General features: G+C 38.7%; 2 protein-coding genes across 3 annotated transcripts in view; one reads left to right on the top strand and one right to left on the bottom strand.

Moving 5' to 3' along the window:
• CLNK (cytokine dependent hematopoietic cell linker) overlaps nt 1-7,916 on the top strand; it is a 28,772-nt gene extending 20,856 nt beyond the window's left edge. The window contains exons 13-16 of the mRNA XM_058024860.1: nt 1,727-1,860; nt 2,177-2,254; nt 2,386-2,541; nt 7,788-7,916. Of these exons, the coding sequence (XP_057880843.1) occupies nt 1,727-1,860; nt 2,177-2,254; nt 2,386-2,541; nt 7,788-7,916 (497 nt within the window). The remainder of the gene's footprint in view (nt 1-1,726; nt 1,861-2,176; nt 2,255-2,385; nt 2,542-7,787) is intronic.
• A 1,185-nt stretch (nt 7,917-9,101) lies between these two features.
• ZNF518B (zinc finger protein 518B) lies at nt 9,102-22,008 on the bottom strand. Of its 2 annotated transcripts, none has more exons than XM_058024859.1 (2): nt 21,939-22,008; nt 9,102-15,067 (listed from the first exon to the last, which is right to left on the bottom strand). In XM_058024859.1, the coding sequence occupies exon 2, from the start codon at nt 14,862-14,864 to the stop codon at nt 11,640-11,642; it is 3,225 nt and encodes a 1,074-aa protein (XP_057880842.1). In that variant the 5' UTR covers nt 14,865-15,067; nt 21,939-22,008; the 3' UTR covers nt 9,102-11,639. The 2 variants fall into 2 exon arrangements, with proteins under 2 accessions (XP_057880842.1, XP_057880840.1); XM_058024857.1 differs by lacking the exon at nt 21,939-22,008 and adding an exon at nt 21,547-21,689.
• Between the last annotated feature and the right edge of the window lie 275 nt (nt 22,009-22,283).

The following is a 22,283-nucleotide window of genomic DNA, read 5'->3' as shown; positions in this document are numbered from 1 at the left end:
TGGCTTAAAGAATATTGTAAGAACAAATATTAATTTTATTAAATCTTATTTCTTGACAAGGTGTCGTTAGCTCCCTCTCAGCCACACTTGGTACATAAGCATTGCAAGAGAATTTTAATTTTACCCTTCTTATCCCACACCTTAAGACACACCAGGAAAAAGATCTGCAAAAAAATACACAGCACAGGTCCAAAGCAACTATGGCCCTAGCAGAGGGGTCTCTTTAAAATAAATCTGGGGATGCCAGCCACTAAAAATGCAATGCAAACAAAAATGCAAAAATCATGATCCAATAAGCTGAACAGTAAGAATATATCACATTTTGACAAGTCAAAGTGATTGCAGAAACAAAAGGTTGATGTCTGGTGCCAGGCCCTTTGAACAGTGGTTTCATTACTGAACAGACTGACTGCCTGCTAAAGATCATGGCTCTTTGTCTACTGCTATCTTGTTTTAAAAGCAAAAGTAACACAGTTATAAATCAGAACAGGGAACAAATATGAACAAATATGAATGGAACGGTGAAAGGCAGTGAAAACCACTCCCCCTCTTAAAAGAAAGTCATCCTAGTAAAATTTAATATTGCTATATGCTACACACCAGCATAACAATAATAAACTGATAAAGCATGAGCAGATAAAGCACAATGAAATACCACCCTGACAAACAGCACTGTCTCTGGTGAGAGTAACCAGAAGGAAAAGATGGAAGCCATTGATAAACACATTTTTCTCATTTACTTTTAAAATAGACACTGGATCATTTCTCCCACAAGCATTGCATGAAAAACACAAAACTGTTTTCCGTTATACAGCAGAATATGGTGGTTTTTATCTTCAATTAACAATTTTTCCTCATGCCACATATCTGAAAATTACATTTGATCTTTACATTGAAAGGAAGCCCTTGCTTTTCTGAGGCTGTTTCTGCATCCTCACAGTCAGCACAAGCCTCCTGTATTACATGACTTCTTGTGCTCCTGACCCAACCCCTGCATTTCCTTAGCTCCACAGAGACCTGGGTAGCTGGGTCCACCTTGTAAAGACAGCAAATCACATTTGCTGTGGGAGAAGGATTTCAGCTACTCCAGGCCCCTGTGCCAGCAGCACTGCATGGAGAGGCACACTCAGCCAAAGACCAACAGCTTCTCCTTGATGTGAGAGCAACCTCAGCCCTTGGTACTGAATTTGTTAACTCAAACAAGTCACAGAGAAAACTGAAACTCAGCAGCATGGCAGAGCTTCTGAATCATCTGAGGTTTCAACAGCTTGGTAGAAACAATCCTAGTTGGCAATGGAATAATGAGAGGCTTTCATATGATCCAATGTAACAGCAACTGGGATCCAACACAAATAAAAGGGCTCAAAGGTGAAAGTAGAACAGAATGAACCACTATCCTTGTCCTACATTTAGTATTTTATTTAGCATTTGCTGTTTCATTTACAGTTTTTTATTTTGCTATGTCCACGATAGCCTGTCAGATTGAAGTCAATTAAAAACCATCAGGAATCTTATGTGTTAAATCTCTGGGGGCATTAATCTGAAATCATTGATGCGGCATTAGCATAAGTCCACTCTTAACAGACAGCTCTAAATTTTAAAGGTTAATATCAAAATACTCTAAATTAAAAGTACTATGCTCAAAAATACTAAGTAAAACATAGTGTAAAATTAAATTACAGCTTTTAAGAATGCAACCTTTTTCCTTCTGAATTTACTTTTACAGGTTCCACATTAAGTGTAGATAATTTGACAGTGAAGAAGCCACCACCTCCTACATCATACGCAGCATGCAAAAACAAATCAAAACATTTGCTTGTAGAACAGGAAATGCAATCTCTTACCAAACCCACTGAAAAGGTAAAGAGCAGCTTTGCTACATAAAAATACAAGTCTTTAGGAAACAAGATTAACACTACATGGCAACACCCCTGATCCCCTCTTAAAGCTGTGGGTGTTCAGCACCATTGAGAAAGTCCAATATGAGCTCTTGAAACCATGGATAAGCATGTAAATGTCTAATTTAATTAACAATTCCTAACAAGACTTCTCAATATAGATGCATTACCATTATATACTGTGCTGGATGTGCTTTAAATGCAGATTAGAGAGAATCTGGTTTTTATTCTGCTTGTTGTTAATTTCTATACACTGATTATGCTATCTTAAAATTAAGGATTTAAACAAATGTGAGTGGTATGTTGGAGAATATGATCGCCATAAAGCAGAGAAGATCCTGTTACAGAAAAACACTGTAAGTAGCATTTATGTCAAAACATGGGATGTGAACTCCTGGGGGAAAATTTCTGTAAGCTGTCCACAATGGCATACAAGTTTTGTTGTGAACTAACCATACAATCCATAATTTAAATCTGTATCATTCAGGATGAGACATTCTTGGTTAGAGATTGTTCAAAGAAATCAAAGGCTGAACCATACGTGTTGGTTGTTTATTATGGAAGAAGAGTGTACAACATTAAAGTACGGTTCCTGGAAGAGAGCCAACAATACGCCTTGGGAACAGGGCTCAGAGGAGAGTGTGTAAGTAAAATCCCATCTGCTGTTACAGCCCATGGCTTTTATGTTAGACTTCACAAGTTCTTAATACTAAATATTAGTTATAAACTCTCCCACATAACAAACTTGCTGTTTCATTAAAGTTTCTTTTACAATACCCGAATTTTAAAAGTCTCAAAATTCGAGCAGCTTCAACATAATTTAATACCAAATTTTGCATACCATGCTGAAATTCATATTTTCATCAATTTTAAAATCTTCTAAGTACTTACAATACTTCTATCTATTGTAAGTAACACCTGCAAACTAAAAAGGAAAGAGAAGTTCTATCTTTTCTGGTATACATATTATTTTAGCATATTTTTAAACTTGTGATAATTTAAGCAGGCATTTTCAAATATATACAGCTCCACATAATCTGACAGCAGGACCTAGTGCTATGAAGCAATAGGATAACAGTTGTCACGGATATTCAGAAGCAATTAAATCATGTGGGTCCCTAGCAATCAGTCTTTCAGATATGATAAATTTCAATTAGAAAATCCCTTTAGATGAGCAAAGCTTCTTTACATAATTAAATTCAATTATAGTCATGATAAAAGTCTAATTCTTATTCTACATATATGGTTAAATGATAAACACTGCATCTGCAAGTCTTTCACACAAGAAAAAATTCATTAAAACTGAAAGTCAACTCTATAAAAATGTGATACTTGCAAAACAAAACAAAAGAACCAAACAAAGATTTTAAAAAAGACAAACACAACGTAAAATTTAAAGAATGCTCAACTACAGAACAAAAAAGCAAGGCAACACACTCCTGTGGGTCATTAGCTATGTAAATCACTAACAGAAATCCAACTCAGGTGAACCAGCAAAAACTCTGCAGCTGAATCTTCAATTATACCCTTTTCATGCATGTAAACACTTTTCAGAACTTACCTTTTGTATAGTTAGACTTTAAAAAGCCTGAAATCACAAGTGACACAAGATGATTTAAGGCATTTGATGGGTCTAAAGTTTATATTAGAATTTTTATTAGAAATCATGGGATAGGATCCATAAGCTTTCACAAGAGGAACAATGTTTACTGGCAAGTTGTTCTTCGGGGACATTTGCTTAATGATAAAGGGGGAAAAATCCTTCATTAGGCAAGCACAGTGAAACAGTTTGGAAGCTGGAAGGTTGCACAAATCAAGACCTGTACTGCATCATCCTGGTGCTGCTGTAGTGACCATCAGTATTCTGTAAAGCACTGGCTTCATTACTCAACTGAAACTCCCAGATGATTTCCTGGAATTTTAGTATGACTTAGGAGAAAGCAAGTTTAATTTTCCATGGTTCTGACATTGTTTAGTCTTCCTGTAATGGCTCTAATACAAACAAGCTCAGAACAGACACAATGACACAAATAAGGCATGCTACAGCATAATGTAGTATATGTGTATTCTCAGTAGAGAACAAAGATCCAGAACTAAATTTTCATTAGGTTAACAGTTTTAACGATTAAGGTAACTGGAAAATTACTTGAACAGTACATGAACAATTTTTACTGAACTAAAAGGAAAGAGAACACAATCCCTCCCATCTCAGGAAATACCAAAATATATGACTTTGTTGTTTGTTCCAACTTCTGCACAGACAGTACATATCTTAAACAGTGGGTCGGGACTGACTAGTCAAATTGCAAAGTACAGCTCCAAAATAAGAATTCCAAGCATCCAGTTAACAACACACAGAACATCCAAGACTTGGCTCTACCAGGCCAAATCTGTAATCATGACTGCCTACCTTATGCCTTCTTCTTGGAGGATTCTTTCTCTTTAACTCAAATCTTCCCCTGGATCAAGCACAACAGAAAAAATCAGAACTGCTTTGCTGGTCAACCAAGTGTTGCACCAGGGAATCACAAACATGGCAATCTTCCACTCCTATGTATTATTTTCAGCAGTAGACATGAAAATAGAACAGGGCACAAAGCACATAGGCAGTAATGAATAACCAGTGGCACCAACATTGCTCAGAAGAACTTCTTCCTTCTCAGGCATTCTCATAGGATTCTTCAAAAGGGTTCTTTCTTGAAAATTCTCACCTCAATTTTTGCAGCTTATCTAAGGGGTTTTTTCCAAAGAAAGTGACAACACTTTGTATGGCTGTGAATTACAGAAAATTGCTGCATGTAATTTTTTAGTACCCATTAAAAAGCTTTCCAGAGCATTCTGCTTTACCCCTCTGCAGGGATATCCTTTGTTACACCACATTTTGCAGTGCAGCCAGACCTTGCTGCTCCATCTAGATTAGCTGAATATTCCCTCTTCAAGCCAATGAGAAAGAAAACTAAACACCAACCAACATGTGCAGACCTATTACATTTTTCCACAGTTGGTGATTATATTCAGAGGTTTGGTCTTGCAGTGTGTTTTCACTTTTGAATTAGTCTATTTTCATCCATTAAAAACACATTTTTCCTCACACATAAATACAATTATTCAAAGTTTCTGCACCTTATTGCAACTTCTGATTTTTACTATATAGCCTACAAGTCGTCAACATATTGTATCACCAAATAAGATTTTAAATTAACAGTTACTTCTCAAAATGTATTTCATTTAACTCTCATGAGTGCTTTTATTATTAGTTCCCATGTAGCCCTGTAAGGTCATAAGGAGGGAAAAAAGGGATTGATCATCAGATTTTTATGGTAAAAGTAACTGAAGCTCCATGCAGCCAAATTAGTATCAAACTCAAATATAAGAAATTGAAGGATAAAAAAAAGAAAATAATTTACTCTCTTAGTGGAGCTACATTTTTGCTATTTAGCCACAGATGTTCACACCTACATATTTAATATACCATATTGAGCTTTCTAAAGGCCAAATTACATAAAGCTCTAAAGTTCAGATCCCCAAATGACACATACATGGAATTTAGGAACTTATATTCAAAACTGAGCACCCTTTACTTGGCTGTTGCTTTCCTCTACTCCAGACAATGCCACTATTAAAGACCCAGAGATCCCTGTAACACTGGCTTTTTTCATCTGCATAGTTCTTTTGAAAATGATGAAATACAAACCTTGCTCATATTTAAAGCTGATCATGACATAGAGTTTACGTATTTTTCTTATCTCCTTTTCAAAACTAGATCTGCCACATGTAAAATACATGGCTTTAGCATCTCTGTAGTATCAGTCTCAACTCCCAGTGCAATGAAAAATGTGTAAAAATGAAAGACAGAAGTAGACTTCTCTTTTATCTTGGTGCCTGCTTTACACAGAAGATTAGAGCAGAGCCTGATGTGTATCTCTGGATCTCCCTGTTCCAGCCACAGATACTTTCTCCATCCTCACCACTGCATTTGCAGTGACCTTTCATCTTCAAACTGTAAGTCATAACAGTCACATAATTTCACTCAATTAATTTCCATGTGAGCCAAAAGGATTAGCTGCACCCACCTTCAGCAGCCACCAAACTGGCCTGGCCCATGCCAGCAGATCAGGGAGCATTCCCACACTGCCTCCCAGTGACAGTGTTATTCAACATTTACTGCAGGAGAAGTGGCACAACAAACAGCCAGGACCTTCAGCTCAGTGAGGTTTACAAGATAAGCATCTTGTCCACAGCTTAAATAACAACTCAGGGATGAAAGGTCTCCTTCAGGATGTGCAACATAGCCCAGAGTTACACCACCCCCCCAACACAACTGAGAGCTACACCTTTCACAAGCAACCCTTGAGACCCTACTCCCATCTCCCCAGAACAGTCTGGAGACCTGCAGACAGGAAATTCCTACAGCAGCAGAGATGGGCTGAGTCTCTTCACACAGCGAAGGGAAACCAATCAAATACTGAATTTTCTTCATCTTTATGTCTTTAGGTGTCTTTACACCTAAGAAAATGTGGAGTTCCATTAAAAGAGCTGAGAACATCAAATTCTGAGACATTTTTCACCCATTACCAAAGAGCTAGAAAAATTAACAATGTGCCATTAACCTAGTGAAGCCTAATTAAATTTCCAAAGCAGATGAACAATCATTGTAGACTTTCTGACTTCCCAACCAGAAAACAATCAAACACAGGAAAAGAACAGGCGCTGGAAGTGTTAATTTAGAATAAAAAAAGTAATGAGTACTTTCATAAGGCATGAAATACAGACCACAATTTTGCCTCAGTTTTCAGTAGCAACAGTGACTCTGAACATAAGCAAAGACAAAACAAATGCATACCTGTAAATATTATCAAAACAAAACTTGATAAGATTACCATACTAGCTTTGAGATCAAACATTTTTCATCTTAATACAGGAACAGTTTGCCCAAATCACATCCTTAATCAGATTCTGATGTTATAAACTAGGTGTGAATCAGGTGGGGGTGATAGACGCTACCATGAGACACCACCAAGTGTAGAATGAAGAGCCATGCTTACAGCAAATGTTATATAAATAGGTGATAAGTATTAATGGTCAAAGTAAGCTTTCATTACTGTGTGCAGTTCTGGTGGTTTAATACAATGAGTAATACAAAGGCTAGCTCAAGAGGAAAACACTGATATGATGAGAGCTTTGTGGTGTGATGAAAGCTTAGAAGGTACACACAGGGAACAGAACTCTTAAACTGAAGGACTGCTAATCATTGGAATGGGATTCTTCCACTAGGGCAGATGAGAATAAACACCTTGTGTAGCTTTCTCTTGCTGTTTGACCAGGTCAGCAACCTTGAACCAGACCTTTATCACTTGAGGAGTTGCCTGGAGAATGTCATTATTTGAGCATGAGAGAACATGATGCTTCTTGTTCCATACTTCAAAGGGATTCTATAGCAACTGTCTCAATAAACTGAATGGGAAAACAAAGTGTAATTTAATAAGGTACATTGAAGCTTGCAGTGTAAAATATCATGTACTGCTAATTAAGTGTAATTGGGGCAGGAAAAAAAACTAATAACAATTTATAGTTGCTTCATCATTTCAATATCTATTCTCACATCTGCCATCACAACCTTTTATATGTGATACTGCACTACCACGGCTTAGAAATGCTTCCTTTCCCTAAGGAGCTAGTTGCTTTGTCCTGCATATGACAGAGACACAAAAAAGAAATATGAGGATCAAAATATGGTGCTTTTTCTTTTAGAATTGCTTTCATCTAATCATAATTCCATGCAAAATGTTACCTATTTTAATACTATCATTTGCAAGTCTTTTACTGTTATAGATTAAACCATCTAGCAACTTCACTTTCAGTCACTGATTACTATCTTTCCCCCCACAGAAATTTAATTCCGTGGAAGAGATCATTGACTTCTACAGATCCGTTCCCATAACGCTCATTGACGGAAAGGATCAGTCAGGAAACCACAGAGAACAATGCTACCTCACACATCCCTTCAAGGCAGGCTGATGTGGACAATGCTACCTCACACATCCATTCAAGGCAGGCTGACCTTTGCCGCCTCGTTGTCGCTGATTCATCTGTACAGATATAAACAGAACACTTGAAACGTCTCAAAAATCAGATTCGCCTCTTGAGCAAGGAGCTCCCCATAATATAATGAAGCATTCTACAGATCTACTCCATTTTTTGTTTGTTGCACTTTCACTTTGAGGGTACAAGTAAAGAATATGTCGACATATTAATTCACAGGAAGGCGTTGAGACCGACTCCTGATATCTTGACAATGACTGAGCAATTTGCTTATCTTGCACTCTATCTTCTTATTTTCAGATGAAAATGAAATTTGCCCCTGCTTACTTAAATGTCACTTAAACTCTGCTAAGTAGCAAAACCTAATGAAGTATACCACAGTCATTAAATAAATATTCTTGCTTTTAAAAATACACATGAAACACTGTGTGTCACAGTTCTCACTGTCTAACAATTTCATGTGGTGTGCATATGTTTGCTCAACAACAAGCTGTGCTCAGCTGCCACTGAAGTTAGTGTCAGTTGATGCTTACAGGCACTGGAGATTTTAAAGCTAGCTGTAATTATGTAAATTCTATTATTCAATGAGCACTTACTCTCCAACTTAAGCAGCAGATACTTGTGTGCCATACCTGAGCCTTCAAACACTTACATGGTAGGACCATTATGCAGTCACTTTGAATTCATACCATATGCAAATGTAGAGATAAAAATCTTAAGCAGAAAGAGTAGATGTACTTCAAACCCAGCAAGAAAACATGCTTTAGTATGTATGAGCAAAGAACATGAGAATGTGATTATTTTTCCAGAAAAAAATACAGAAATATTTATTCATACAATTCTGAGTTTTGGAAGCCTACCTAAATTCTGTATGTATATGAAGGCAAACTACAGTTCCATATGTACATGAAGGGATTTTTCTGTACAGCATTGATAACCTGCCTAACCACACTAGAAGTTTGACTAGGTTATTGTAATATACCAAAAAAGGTATATTACAATAACCTAGTTACTTTAGAACCTCAGTTACTCTATCCTTTTAGAATAGGAACAAGAAGAACAAAACCACTCAAGCCCGAAACCACAACATTCCAACCCAATTTATGACATAATACGTAGTGGTAAAAACTAACTCTAAAAAAATTCAGCAGTTGATTATTATTTTCTTTGAATCTTTTTATTTCTCAATGCTGAGTCAAAAGGGAAGAAAACATCCACTTTAAATTATTTCTCTCAAAGTGATGACACTGTTAAACTTGAAGGAAATTATTCTGACATATTTTTATCTAATAAAAGTAAAAAAACAGAAGCTGCTAAAATGGAGTTTAGCAGAGTTCATAACAAAAAGCATGACATAATCTGCTTTAAGAATTTCATAACCACAATACAATTTAACTTACAAAAGGTTTTCATGTTGAAACAAAAAAAAAATCTACATTAAAAACCATAAAAACCCCAAGGTTTAACAATTTAGATAACAGATTATGGCAGTGATATACAGAGCTTTGCAGATGTCTACTAAAGTAAACTTGCTTACAGAAGACAAGCATTACTAGTGTACTTAAACCACCCAGGATCCACAAAGCTGAGCAGCAACACTTTCTCCATTTCCCCCAGTACAGCTTTCATGAGCAATGTTCTGATTTTGCCAGTGATAACTCTTACAAAGCAAATTCAAAACTATTTATTTGGTAGCTTCTACAGAAACAAAGTTAATTCAACCAGTAACCTGTATTGAAGGAATTAAAACAAAAGAGGAATGCTAACCATGGGGGTTTTTGTGTTAACCATTTCAGTATTCATTTTATATGTTATGCTATAATTTTAAAATTGCAACTGTTTTCACCATTGAAAGTGCAAATAGCACTGTTAGGTTTGGCATCAAAGCGTATGAAGTGGGGAAAAAAAACCCTCAAGTGTACCCATCTAAAAAAATATAATTCCATTTGAATACAAAATGAGAACTGTCATTTCCTTATTATTGATGAAACAGGAAAAACAAAGTTTGTTCTGTGGAATAGTTTAGTCTGATACAAATGATACAAAAATTTTCCATGTGTACACGATGAAAAGATCTGACTTAAAGCACCAGCTATCGGAAGGATTTTAACACTGTATTGCAAAATTATGGGAAAGCAATAAGTGGTTTTGAAAGTAAACTTCAGTCAGATGTAGTTTTAAAATATTTACATTCTAATGTAGATATGATAAATATTTTATCAAAACAATGTATAATCTGCTGGAGTATATAAAAAAATATTCCCAGCTAAACTGTTTACAAAAATGCACCATCAGTGAAAAGATTTAGGGACTACCAGTTTACCAGAGAAGTCCCAGTTCAAACATAGAACACACATCCAGCATTAGAGTCAGTATTGATTTTCATATTTTTAAAACTGTAACACATTATTTTAATTGTAGGTATGTGCTTCAATATACTTCATTCTATATGATTCTAAAATGATTTAAAATTGACAAGATGAAGAGAAACATCCACAGCTCACATACAGAAACAGTAACTTCAGTGTCATCCATCCCTCTTTTTTACTAAAAAGCTGTCATTTGGCCCTGATTTAGAGAAGTGTTTAAGCAATTGAGCAATGTTTTACACTGCACTGAAGTCAGTACGCATCAGACATAATCTGTAACTAGGCACATGCTTGTATGAATTTGAGGCCTACAAAAAATAAATTGTAACAACATCTAAATTCTTAAATACGATGAAAGATTGCACTGAAAATCTGGTTCAACACTGTCATGTAAAAGCTGTGCAACGTGGCTTTTCAGTTTGAAAAGTCTTCAACAAGCTCCCAAGTAAATCAGCTCACCAACTAGAGTTCTAACCAAATACTGAGTCTGTAAATGCTTCTATCACACACAAGGTGGTACAGAGTTTATGTCTGGCTAATACTATTTTAGAACAGCCTTGAGGCCATTTAGAGAAGTGCTTTTCACTATCAGCCCAAGCCTGAAGGTATCTCTGGCTTGATGGCACAGAATCCTCCCGGTGTTCTGCTCCCTCTCATCTACACAACACAGTCTAGGTAAAGACTCAGTACTAAACAAAAGTAAATTTTTTGTGCTATCTGACCTAGCAGGAGTAACTGATTCCATAGATTTTTTTCATTTACACCCTTGTACCTCCTCTGAAGTCAGCAGAAGTGGTTTTATTCCACTGAAACACAGCATTTGCATTTAAATTTTACTTTTTATGTGTAATGCTTAATTTGCCACTAAAACCTATGACTTACACTTGCTGTCCATGGAGGACCAAAAGTGCATTTCCATACAGATGTGCTCAATCTTTGAAACACCATGCTGTAATAAAGCAAACTAATCCTGTTAAATTTACACAGATCTCATCATCTAACATTTTAATCCATACAGACCTAGCACAAACCACATACAGCATAGTATCCTAAGGTAACTAGAAAGATGTTTGCATAGCAAATCTTCTTCAAATTTTTCCTATGGAACAGATGAAGCTGGTCTCCAATACAAATTTCAATCACAAGAGTGCAAAGTGGTGCTTAATCCTCACTATCAGCTTCTCTATATCTCTGTACCTCTACTCTCTTCTTCACTTTGCTAACAGCAGAGGACTTTTGGCAAAATAAAGCAGTTATTTCCATCCTCCATTTTAGGCAAGTTAGTGTCACTCATTAAAAGCAAGAGGGGAAACCTCCCCTAGGCTCTCACTTAACGTTTTCTTGCTTGAAGAGAAAGAACATCCCAGCCCTTGGTTGCCTCTATTAAGTGTCTCTGTCCATGACTTATCCATTCTTCTTGGTCCATATATACTCTCCCACAAAACCAACACTTAAAGAGACACCTAAGTGCTTCAGCTGGTGAAGTTTCCACCACTTGATAGTTGTTTTTGTGGGTCTTTTTTAGCTTCATTTTTAGCATACTCCGCTTTTTTGCTTGGTTTCCTGTCTCACCATCCTGAAGAGTAAGACGCTTTCGATAACGTTTGACACCAAGACAACTACTTGTCCTTTCTGACAGAACTACTTTCAGGACCTGACCTTTATACTTGTTGATAGTCTTCATGACATTAATTATCTCTGGTGAATCAACATCAGGATGGTTTAGTACCACAACTGGCTGATTACGACGAGGGCATTTTATCAACTGATTCATTTTCAGAGGAAGAAGTCGAAGACGCCTTGCTGTCAACAGATATGACATATCAGAACTTGAAGTGGTTTCTGACTGAGCTCTTGTTCTCCTCTTAGGAAGTTCTCTGAATCTTGTTTGTCTTGCCTTATTTTTGGGACTTTTTGAATAGGGCTTGCTTTGCTTGCTCACATCACTGCTTTTCTGAAATGCTACACTAGTTTGCTTGCTGTTATTTTTAGCACTTGCCTCTCGCTTTGGTCTTTGCCTGAGTGATATAGTTTGGGACTCAGCACTTGGTTCACTCTGATTAGGCAAACATGGGAAATTACTGCTGAGTGTCTCAGAAACACTGATGGGGACTGGGCGAGGCAGGAACATTTCATTGTGATGCACAGGAGCTGATGTTTCACCCCTGTTTTCTATTCCACATGAGCTTTGACTGCTGGTAGCATTCAGCACTCTCAGCATTGTCCCTTTGGGGATGAACACCGGGGTAGCAACATGGGAATTTTTAGTTACCCTGTTTTTAGAAGTTCTTGCAAATGTAAAGAGCTGATCTTCACTGTGTTCTTCTCTCATCACACTTCTTCCACCATGTGCTTCAGACAAAGTTGCAGGCTGTTCCACTTCAGTGGCACAAACAGCTCCCTCACAGCTTCCTGAACTTTCTTGAGGCAAAAGTAACTTTTTGCTATAAGCCTGACTTCTCAAGGGCGCGGATTTCATGTTAGGTTCAGCAGCAGACATGAGCTGAGCAATCTTTCTACACAGCAATGTTGCTGACTTCTTCCTGCGTATTGTGTCATCCCATCTGACATCCTCTGGAACATTTTCAGTCCCAGAGCTAAGAGAAAATACAGATGAAATAACAGGTCCTTCAAAAGGACTGCCTTTATTTTCCATCTTCTGTAGTTCAAGTGATTCCAGAAGATGACTACTCTTTTGGCTTATGGTTTCAGTTCTCTTTACTTTGCTCAAGCCACATGTTATATCCTCAAAAGCTGCAGTTTTAGTAATGTGGAAGTTTTTCCCTCCTTCAGAGGATGCAATAAATTTTTTATCAAAACCCTTTCCAGCTATATGTGCTTCAGTAGAGCTGACTGGTAGATTCCTATGTTCTTTGTCAACCCTCTTCACAGACAATGTATCCTTTTCTTTATGGACCGCAGAAAAATTTTTGCCCTCCTGAGCAGCTTCTACTGAAACAATCTTGGAATTTTTACCTTCAGAAACGGAAGCGTATTTTGGACGGTATGTATCTTTGCCTTCTTCATAACAGTACAGATCACTATGCAAGTTATTTTTTCCATCTACTTGCCCCCTTGAGGATTTAAGATCACTTTTTTTTTCAGCACTGTTCTTCACCAGAGATTGAGAACAAAGTTCTATAACACCTGAATGGACATCAATACCTTTCACCAAATGAAAGCACAATTTTGATGTATCTTCCCTCTGTACAGATATAGAGCTATAGCCTGAGAGCTGAGAATCAGAAGAACAAAAACATTCAGAATTCTTGTCATGTGTACTATCCAAATTAAGCTGGTTACTAACACTGGATAATTTGTTTACATTCACTTCCATAGTTAGTAACTCATTTTGACAGACAGAAGATGTTTTCGTTACTTCTTCAGATTGTTCTATACTTTGATTCTCAAGTTCCTCTTCTGCACAGTTCACAGATTTGTAAGTTGCTTCTTTCATAGGAATTAGTTTAAGAACCAGCTGTTGTGCTCCATTCACTATTTTTAGCTCTACTATCTGAGCTAAACAGTTGGAAGGAACTACAAGTTCAGATGGTGCAATTACTGTTAAAGGCATCCCAGGTTGTAAAGGCTCTGTTTTTGGAGAATAAACCTCAACCTCCACACTTTGATTCTCACATACACTCAGTTCAGATGGCTCCAATATTGTCTCATCCTGGACGGATGATGTGTTTATGCTACATTCTACATTTTGAGATGAGCAGACTGTTTTAGTTGCTTTACTTGGAATCTCACAAACCATATTTGAAGACAAATTTGAAAGTTCATTTTGGAAAGGAATTTTATTGTATTTCTGCTTTTTACATAAAGTGCTTTGACTCTGCTTCTTTTGCTTGTGGTTCATGAGAGTACTTGACAGGCGTTTTCTGGGTGTTTCATGTACTCTTCTCGTATGTTTAACTATATAGTCATGTCTAACAGCACCATATTCACAGTACTCACACTGATATGGAAAGGTTCCAGTGTGCTTCACCAAATGTCTCTGGAATTCTCCTTTGGTGTAGGATACATAACTACAGTGGGAACAAAGAAATTTAATTTCTTCATGTTGCCCTACATGCTTTTTATACTGTAAAGGATCCTTTGTTGAAAATCTGCATTTATCACAGTAGTATTTGCCTGGCAGAAAATTTTTTACTTTAAACGTTTTCTGGGTTTTACTTGGGGTTTTTCTTTCACGTTTTTCGTAGTCTGCAGCATTGGCACCTTCAGGAACAAAATCGAAAGCTGGTGGTTCAATATGACTGCACTTCTTGCAGATGAAATTTCTGTCTTCAGTCCACTCAAGCTTCTTATGCTTCTCCATATCTTGCATTGAAATTTTCTGAACATTTCTGCACTTTATACAGCTTATCAGTGACAACTTACTGCTCTCAGCCTCAGTTCCTTGGTAACAGCAGTTCTGGTCATCTGCCCCTTTTGATAGATTTATTTTATCATCAGATTGCTTTGGGGATGTAGTTAAAGAATTATTTTTATCATTAATTTGGCCAGAGTACAATCTTGGTAAAATTTCCCTCATTTTTTTCAACTGCATTTCAGATGAAGCAACTCTGCATCATTTTCATTAAACACAACATCAACACACTGAATGTTTCCTTGGTATTAGTCCTGTGTATAATTTCTTATCAATCAATGGTTCAGGCTACCAATCTGCAGAATACAAGCTTTGGAAGAAATTATGTTCAAGCAACTGCATCCATATTATATTCCATGTTCTTCGTCGATCAGCTTGCAGCGCTAAAGAATAAAAAGCAGAACATTAAGTCAATTAAGATTCAATGATCACTGAAATACAATGAACTAATAATTGAACTATTAGTGGACTACAATTGAATTACAGAGTGCAAGTTTACTTTCAATATACCACTGATTATATTCTGTACATACAACAAATAACTCTAAAACATACCAAATCAAATAATCCTTTAACATTTGCTCTCATTCAAAACATTCCCAAATTTGTGTAATTACCTGCTATCAAAACCTGAAGAGTTTATGGTATTTCTCCCATGTCATGAAAAATCTTACACTTAAGAAACATATTTATAAGCCAAACAAGATACTTGATAACAGAACTGAGCAGCAGAGTATGATTTCAGTTCATATATAGCCCTCAACTCAGGACAAGATATCAAGAAACATGCAACTTCCATTTTTATGTGAATTGCAGGGAAAGAGAATGTGACTAGGATGGTTACTAGAAACACAGAATTACTAGTCTGTTTTTAAATAAAAGAATTTTTAAGCTAGCATGGAATTTCCCGACATACAGAAGGAAGTTCTTTGCTAATCAATGCCAATGTTTCAGATACAAACAGTCTTGAACACTAATTTGTAACAAGATGTGATTTATGCTTCACATGTTCTCAAAGCAATGAAGTCAAAACAATCTGTGGCTGCAAAATTAATCACTTTTTCTTCTATTAATATTACAGTGTAATCACATCTATATATGTGGACAAGCATATAAATAATTCACTTCATCCTGATAAAACAGAACGTCAATCAAGCAAAATAAACAATGCAACATAAGGCAGGGGGAGATCAGTAATATCACTGTAAAACACCAAATTAACACATGCAATATGTTTGGCCCACAGGTTCCAGCACTCTGTCTCTCTACTATATTTAGCAGGAAGAAGATCTCAGCCTTTAAGCTTTTGGCAAGACTAAGAAACTACTATTATTTAGAAAATAAACAATCAAATTAGGCTTTTGAGACATACATGAAGTCCAACCAACACCTTTCTTATTTAACCTCATTAGCTATACTGTTGCACACACTTTCAATCACAGATTCAACTGCATGAGGTTACTTCTGTTTTCCAATACACCCTACTGGCTTCTGCTCCTGAAGTCCAGACCCTCACCAAGTGTACCTACAGAGATCAGGGCCTGACTGGACTCCAAAAGCACAGTGCTGAGTTCACTTAAAGCAGCTTCCCATCACAATAATCATATGGCAATCAAGAAATTAAGCTACAATACTGGAAAGACATTGAGGTGCCTGAGCAAGTCCAGAGAAGGGCAACAGAGGTGGTGAAAGGTCTAGAGAGTAAATCTTACAAGGGGTGGCTGAAGGAGCTCGGAGTATTGAAAAGGGGGCTCAGGGGAGACCTCACTGTAGCTACCTGAAAGGAGGCTGTGGCCAGGTGGGTGTCAGCCTCTTCTCCCAGGTAAAAAGTGACAGGAAGAGAGGAAATTGCCTCAAGTTGCACCAGAGCACATTTAGATAGAATATTAAGAAAATTTTTTCATTGAAAGGGTTGTCAATAATTGGAACAGGTTATCTATGGAAGCGGTGGAGTTACCGTCTGGGGATGGAGTTAATACCCCTGGGGATATTAAAGACATGTAAAGTGGCACTCAAGGATATGGTTTAGTGGTTAGCTTGGCAGTGCTGGGTCAAAGATTGGACTTGATGATCTTGTAGGTCTTTTCCAGCCTAAATAATTCTGTGATCTCCCCAGCGGCTTGATAGGAGTAAATATCTGATCCAAGAAGGTTTTCCTGCATCTTATTTGCTCACAACCCAGAAAGCAATCATACTATGGCATCAAAAGCAGCCTAACCAGCACATTGAGGGAGGCAATTGTCCCACTCTGTTCTCATGAGACCACACCTGAACAACAGCTGCATCCAGCTTTGGGGCCCCCAACACAAGGAAGATGTTCAGTGCCTCTCCTCTGGACCCATTCAAAGCTTATCACAGAGCTGAAGCACTTCTCCCACGAGGACAGGCTGAGAGAGTTGGGGTTGTTTAGCCCAAAGAGGTGGCTTCACAGAGACCTTATAGCACCTTCAAGCACTGAAAGGGGGCTTCCAAGAAGGCTGGAGAGGGACTTTTCACAAGGGCATGCAGTGATAGGAGAAGGGGAAATGGCTTCAAGTTGAAGAAAGGTAGATTTAAATTTGATATTAGGAAGAAATTCATTACTGTGAGGGTGGTGAGGCACTGGAACAGGCTGCGCAGAGACGCTGTGCAGAGATGTTCCAACCCTGGCAGTGTTCAAGACCAGGCTGGATGGAGCCCTGAGCAATCTGGTCTAGTGGAAAGCATTTTTTCTCATGGCAGGAGGTCTCTTCCAACACAAACCACTCAGTGATTCCACGATCTTCCTTATACTTCATCAATAACTGCTGTATCAGTGCTGCCCTAAACACAGGGCTCTTCAAAGTGTTCTGATGTAGTCACAAACATCAGCAAAAGCAAGTCAGAAAACTGGTTAGGGACAACATAACAAGCTTTTCACTCTTAAGCAGATGAATGGGTGTACACTAAAACTCCTTAGTGGGTAGTTCCAGAACTGTAGTAATCTTGTCTCATTGCAATGCAGACAGCTGTGAAAATGCACACAATTTGAAAAACAAATCAATGGCAGCCTTGCAGGAAGGAGGAAAGTATACCTGATTGCTGTATCATGACCTGGAGAATTTTCTTCAAGCAATTCTAGCGTGGACAACATTATGTGCTCTATTACCCTGATTCTAAAGAAGACTGAAAAGCAAAATGTTTGTGGTAGTTCAGATGGAACATCCTTCCCTGGCTAGTAACACTTTCTAGACTTAAGACTAAACTGCTGACACACAAGCGTGGTGGTAGGCCTATGTTCAGGACATCCACTGTTTTGTTTCAGGAGAAAGATGATGAGAGGGTCTTGATAAGCTCAAGATCCAGACCAAAGATGCTTTATGCATTTCTATACAGCTGTAAGAAAGAAGTAACATGGCATTTGAAAGGAAATGGGGAAGCTATATCAGTATTTGCCTTTTTCTGCTGTTAACATCTGTCCATTAATACTGAAACTGCCCTCCATGTGAACTAACTGAAAGCAAAGTATAGGAAATTTGTGCCATCAGCATCCTTGACCACAAAGTACAAACTCAGAGAATTTTCTTGTATTTTTTAAACTCAGTAGATTTCACTTTATGGGAGAACATGAAAAAGAACCCACAACCTTTAAAGGGCAAGAAAGTATAAGAAACAAGGTCCAACATTTTCAGAAGACTTCAATTTAACAGTTCTGGGCTTCTCAATCCAAGACTATGCCAGAAAAATTTAACAGAGGCAATTCAAAGAACAGCTCTGTGCCCTCCCAATCTCTTGCCCACCCCATGGCTACTCAATAAAATGGGGGAGAGAAGAAAACCTTGGCATTGTGCAAACATTGTTCAACCAAAACACCAGTGTGTTATCAAGACTGTTTTAGCCACAGCACTGTACAGGCTGCTTTCAAGAAATTTAACTCCATCCCAGCCAGACCCAGTAAAAGGTAAAAAAAAAAAGAACTGAATAACCAGTTGATGTCAAAGTAACATTTCTGCTGTCTTCCTAGCTAGTTTTTCACCATGTACCCTGAACACCAACCTGTCAATAACAAAGGTTTTGATACAAACATCTCCAATTTATATTTATTTTGGATAAAACAAGCCCAAAATTATATTGTAATTTCATGCCTGTATTAAAAAAAAATTTCAGAAAGCCAAGATCGTAAATGTACACAGGGAGGTGAACATTACATACATTCACTCCATACCACTGGGGAAGGGGGGGGGGGCGGGGGGGAGGAATTCCCCTAAAGATTTGTTTTGGTATTTGAAGGATTGGCAGAAACATGCTTCAGAAGATTTAATTAAAAGATAATCGATTTTTGAGTTATAATCATAAGCAGTGCACATAGACCAACCCAAAAATATCATTAGAGGAAGACCTCAAAGTCTACAAAGAGTCTCAAAAGAAAACAAGGGAATGGGATGGATGAAAAATTAAATAAGAGACACTAAGACTGACAAAGTCAATTCCAGTTAATGTCTTCACAGGAATGAATTCAGAAAAAGAAAAAAATGTATTAAGAAATACAACAAAGTACCCAAATTAGGAAACATTAAAAAAAAAGAGAATCCAGTTTGGAGAGGAAAAAAAAAAGCACATGGAAAAAAGACATCACAAGAAAGATCAACCAAATTTTCCCATTCACTCCTACCGAACACCTGCAATTCAGTGACATTAAAAGGTCAGACATTCAACAAAACAAACATTTCCACCTTTCACACGACAGTATCATATCTTGAACTTTGCTGCTCAAGACACAAGAGACTAACAGATGCACAGAAATTAAAGGGCATTCTAAACTCTGGATATCCCAGCTACATAAAGGTTAAAAAATAAGGATGCATTGAAACAAAGGAAAATAGGACGAAACATCCTCTGCAGCCTGACTAAGCCAAATTCAACCAGTACAAGGGGTTTTGCACTGCAGTAGGTTAAAAACCACTGATGTGGCCATGGTCAGACTGGAAATTTCTATTTACTTCAAATACATCAAAAATTTGTTCATCATTTCAAAGAAGAATTGGTCCATTCCAAGGCTTTAGGTTCCTTTAGTTCAAACTACATGCTGCTGTCAATGAAAAGGGTGCGATGAGCAGGATGTATTTAGCCTATGTGAACAAATAAATGAGCCCTTACTTCAGCAAAGCACACACCTCTCATGCACAAAGATCACAGACTGCAGCCAATAATCAGGGTGTGCTTTGGTACTGAAAAGCCATCCCCAAGAAAAACAAGTTTAAACAGAATTGGAGGACACTGTGCATCACTGCATCAGGAGGATGCAGTGTATAAAATTTGAGCCACTGTGAAAAATGTCAATCTCTATGCATGCATGCTTAAAATTACCTTGCCTGCATTTTGCAATTTTATATATATATATATATATATATATATACACACTCACATATACACTGACTGTTTAACATCAACTACCTCTGTTCAGCAGAGTTAACTGTTCTACTGACCCAACTACACAGCTGCCAATTACCAGTCACTAATTTTAGGCCTAATGACTGGGAGAGAGCCAGAGTGCTTCACTCAAGTATTACATATTGCATTAATTAAAATAATTAATTTTGTATCAAAAACAAACAATTCAAATGCACCAAAGAAATTTCGCCTACAAGTATTTCTTCTTAAAAAGCCATTTTGTCTCACAATAACAGCTCATCACACAGTCGCAACAGTTCTTGGTTTTCAGCTGAAATTCACATGAGGTTTTTCAAAGCAAAATGAATGAAGAGTGACAATGCAGACAATTAAGAAGAGCAATGACCATGCACCAAGTTTTTAGAGCTCATTTTTATTAAAAAATATACAGTTCTTTCACTCTACAGAAAAAATCAGTTACACTTAAAATGTTTATTGCTTACAAAGTCATGCAAAACACCGATTGAAAGGAAATCACTATTTTTTGAATGCATAAGTGAAAATCTGTCCAATCTACTAACATTTTTGGCATTGTATGGATGCAGGTACACGTATGTACCATGCAGCATTCTACTGAAATGGAGGTTGCTTCCCTGCGGCTCAAGGAACAAGGCCTAGCTTTATTTGTATCTGAAAGAGACACATTTCTGTCACATCATTCAACTGCTTGGTGGTCTTCCTGCAAAAAGCTAAACAAGGCACTACCAAATAACTACTGTATCAAAAGCAGTATTCTAGAGTGCCCAGAGACGTTTGTAGAGTTGTTTATCATTACATGTATGACCAATTTTTTTAAATCTGTGCTGTTCATTGCATCATTTCACACAATTTACAATTATTTTCAAAGTCTTGCTGCATATCCAGAGCATACTGACTAGTATAAAGCATTGCCCTACTCTTGAGCTCTAAGGCCTGTAGGAAATACAGCAAGGAAGTATGGCACTGAAGAAAATGGGAGAAGAGGGGGAAGAGTGCCATTAAAAGCACATATCCCTCCATACCCTCATCTCAAAGCACTCATGTAGATGTTAAAATTGATTTCCACAGATTTCATTGCTGATAAAATCAGCCACATACGGTTTGTACGTGCAAGAAAAGAGCCTTGACTGCAACCACCTACTGCAGTAACAATGCACAACAGACTGCTAGAAAAATCCTGTAAAGCACCACTAGTCTTCTTAACTATAAAGCAGACTTTTTAAATTAAATGTACATTGCAGGACATTCTGGCTACATATACGATAACACTGGATTATTTTTTAGAAGAAAAATCGGTTTATATACCTAAATTACTTCAAGTGTCCAATGTAACACTTTTCAATGATAGACTGTCTTGCAACAAAATTCAATATGGGATTCAATTAAGCCAATCTTATGCCCAAACACTCAAAAGAACCTTATCTGCACACAAAACACAGGACGTTCTATTTAGCTCATTAATACATTTACTAACCCGAGAGCTCCTTTTCTTCAGGATGACCAAGACGACAAACCTGGACAACAGCTTTAGTCCGGACGAGTCCAAAGCGGCCTGATGGCGTCCACGAGACAGCGAGCACCAAAACCCTCCTTTTCTTGGGCATCCAGCCCACGCACGCACCGGCTCCCCGCGGAAGGGCGGCCTGCCCCGGCCGCGGGCAGTGCGGGGCGGCCCGAGGAGCGCGGCGCCGCGGGGGATGCGGAGCGGGGCGGGCGCTGCGCGGGCCCGAGCGCAACCTCCGCCCGCCGCCGCCGCCGCGCACTGCCGCGGCCGGCCCGCAGGGGGCAGCACCGCGCGCCGCGCCCGCTCCGGCCCCGCGGCCCCGCGCAGGGAGGGCGGCGGCAGCCGCGGGCCCGGGGCCTTACCTGGCTCGGAGCGGGACGAGGGGGATGGAGGAAGGGCAGCGTCCCTGGGCGCTGACCCCGCCAGCCGCCGACGTCGCCGCTGCCGTTGTCTCCGGACACAGGAGGAGCGCAGCGCCGCCCCGCGTCCTGCGCGGCCGCTGCCGCCCCGCCCTGCGGCGCTCATTCCGGCAGGGAGGGCGAGGGAGCCCCCCGCCGCCGGCCCGGCCCGGCCCCCGCCCGCGCGGCGGCGGAACTGACCTCAGCGCGCCCCGCCCGCCGCGCGTAGAGCTCTACCGAGCGGGCACCTGCCCGCGGCACGGCCCGGCGGCACCGGCCCTGCCCCGCGACAGCACAGCCCGGGAACCC

Source organism: Melospiza georgiana, chromosome 5, assembly GCF_028018845.1.
Source record: "Melospiza georgiana isolate bMelGeo1 chromosome 5, bMelGeo1.pri, whole genome shotgun sequence".
In the NCBI taxonomy this organism is placed as follows: domain Eukaryota; kingdom Metazoa; phylum Chordata; class Aves; order Passeriformes; family Passerellidae; genus Melospiza; species Melospiza georgiana.
The sequence above is the reverse complement of the archived record's forward strand: the minus strand, read 5'-3'. Positions and strand labels throughout refer to the sequence as shown.

Bases quoted from the DNA above. Each gene is read 5' to 3' on its own strand.
- ZNF518B (XM_058024859.1), bottom strand. From the start codon at position 14,864: ATGCAGTTGAAAAAAATGAGGGAAATTTTACCAAGATTGTACTCTGGC.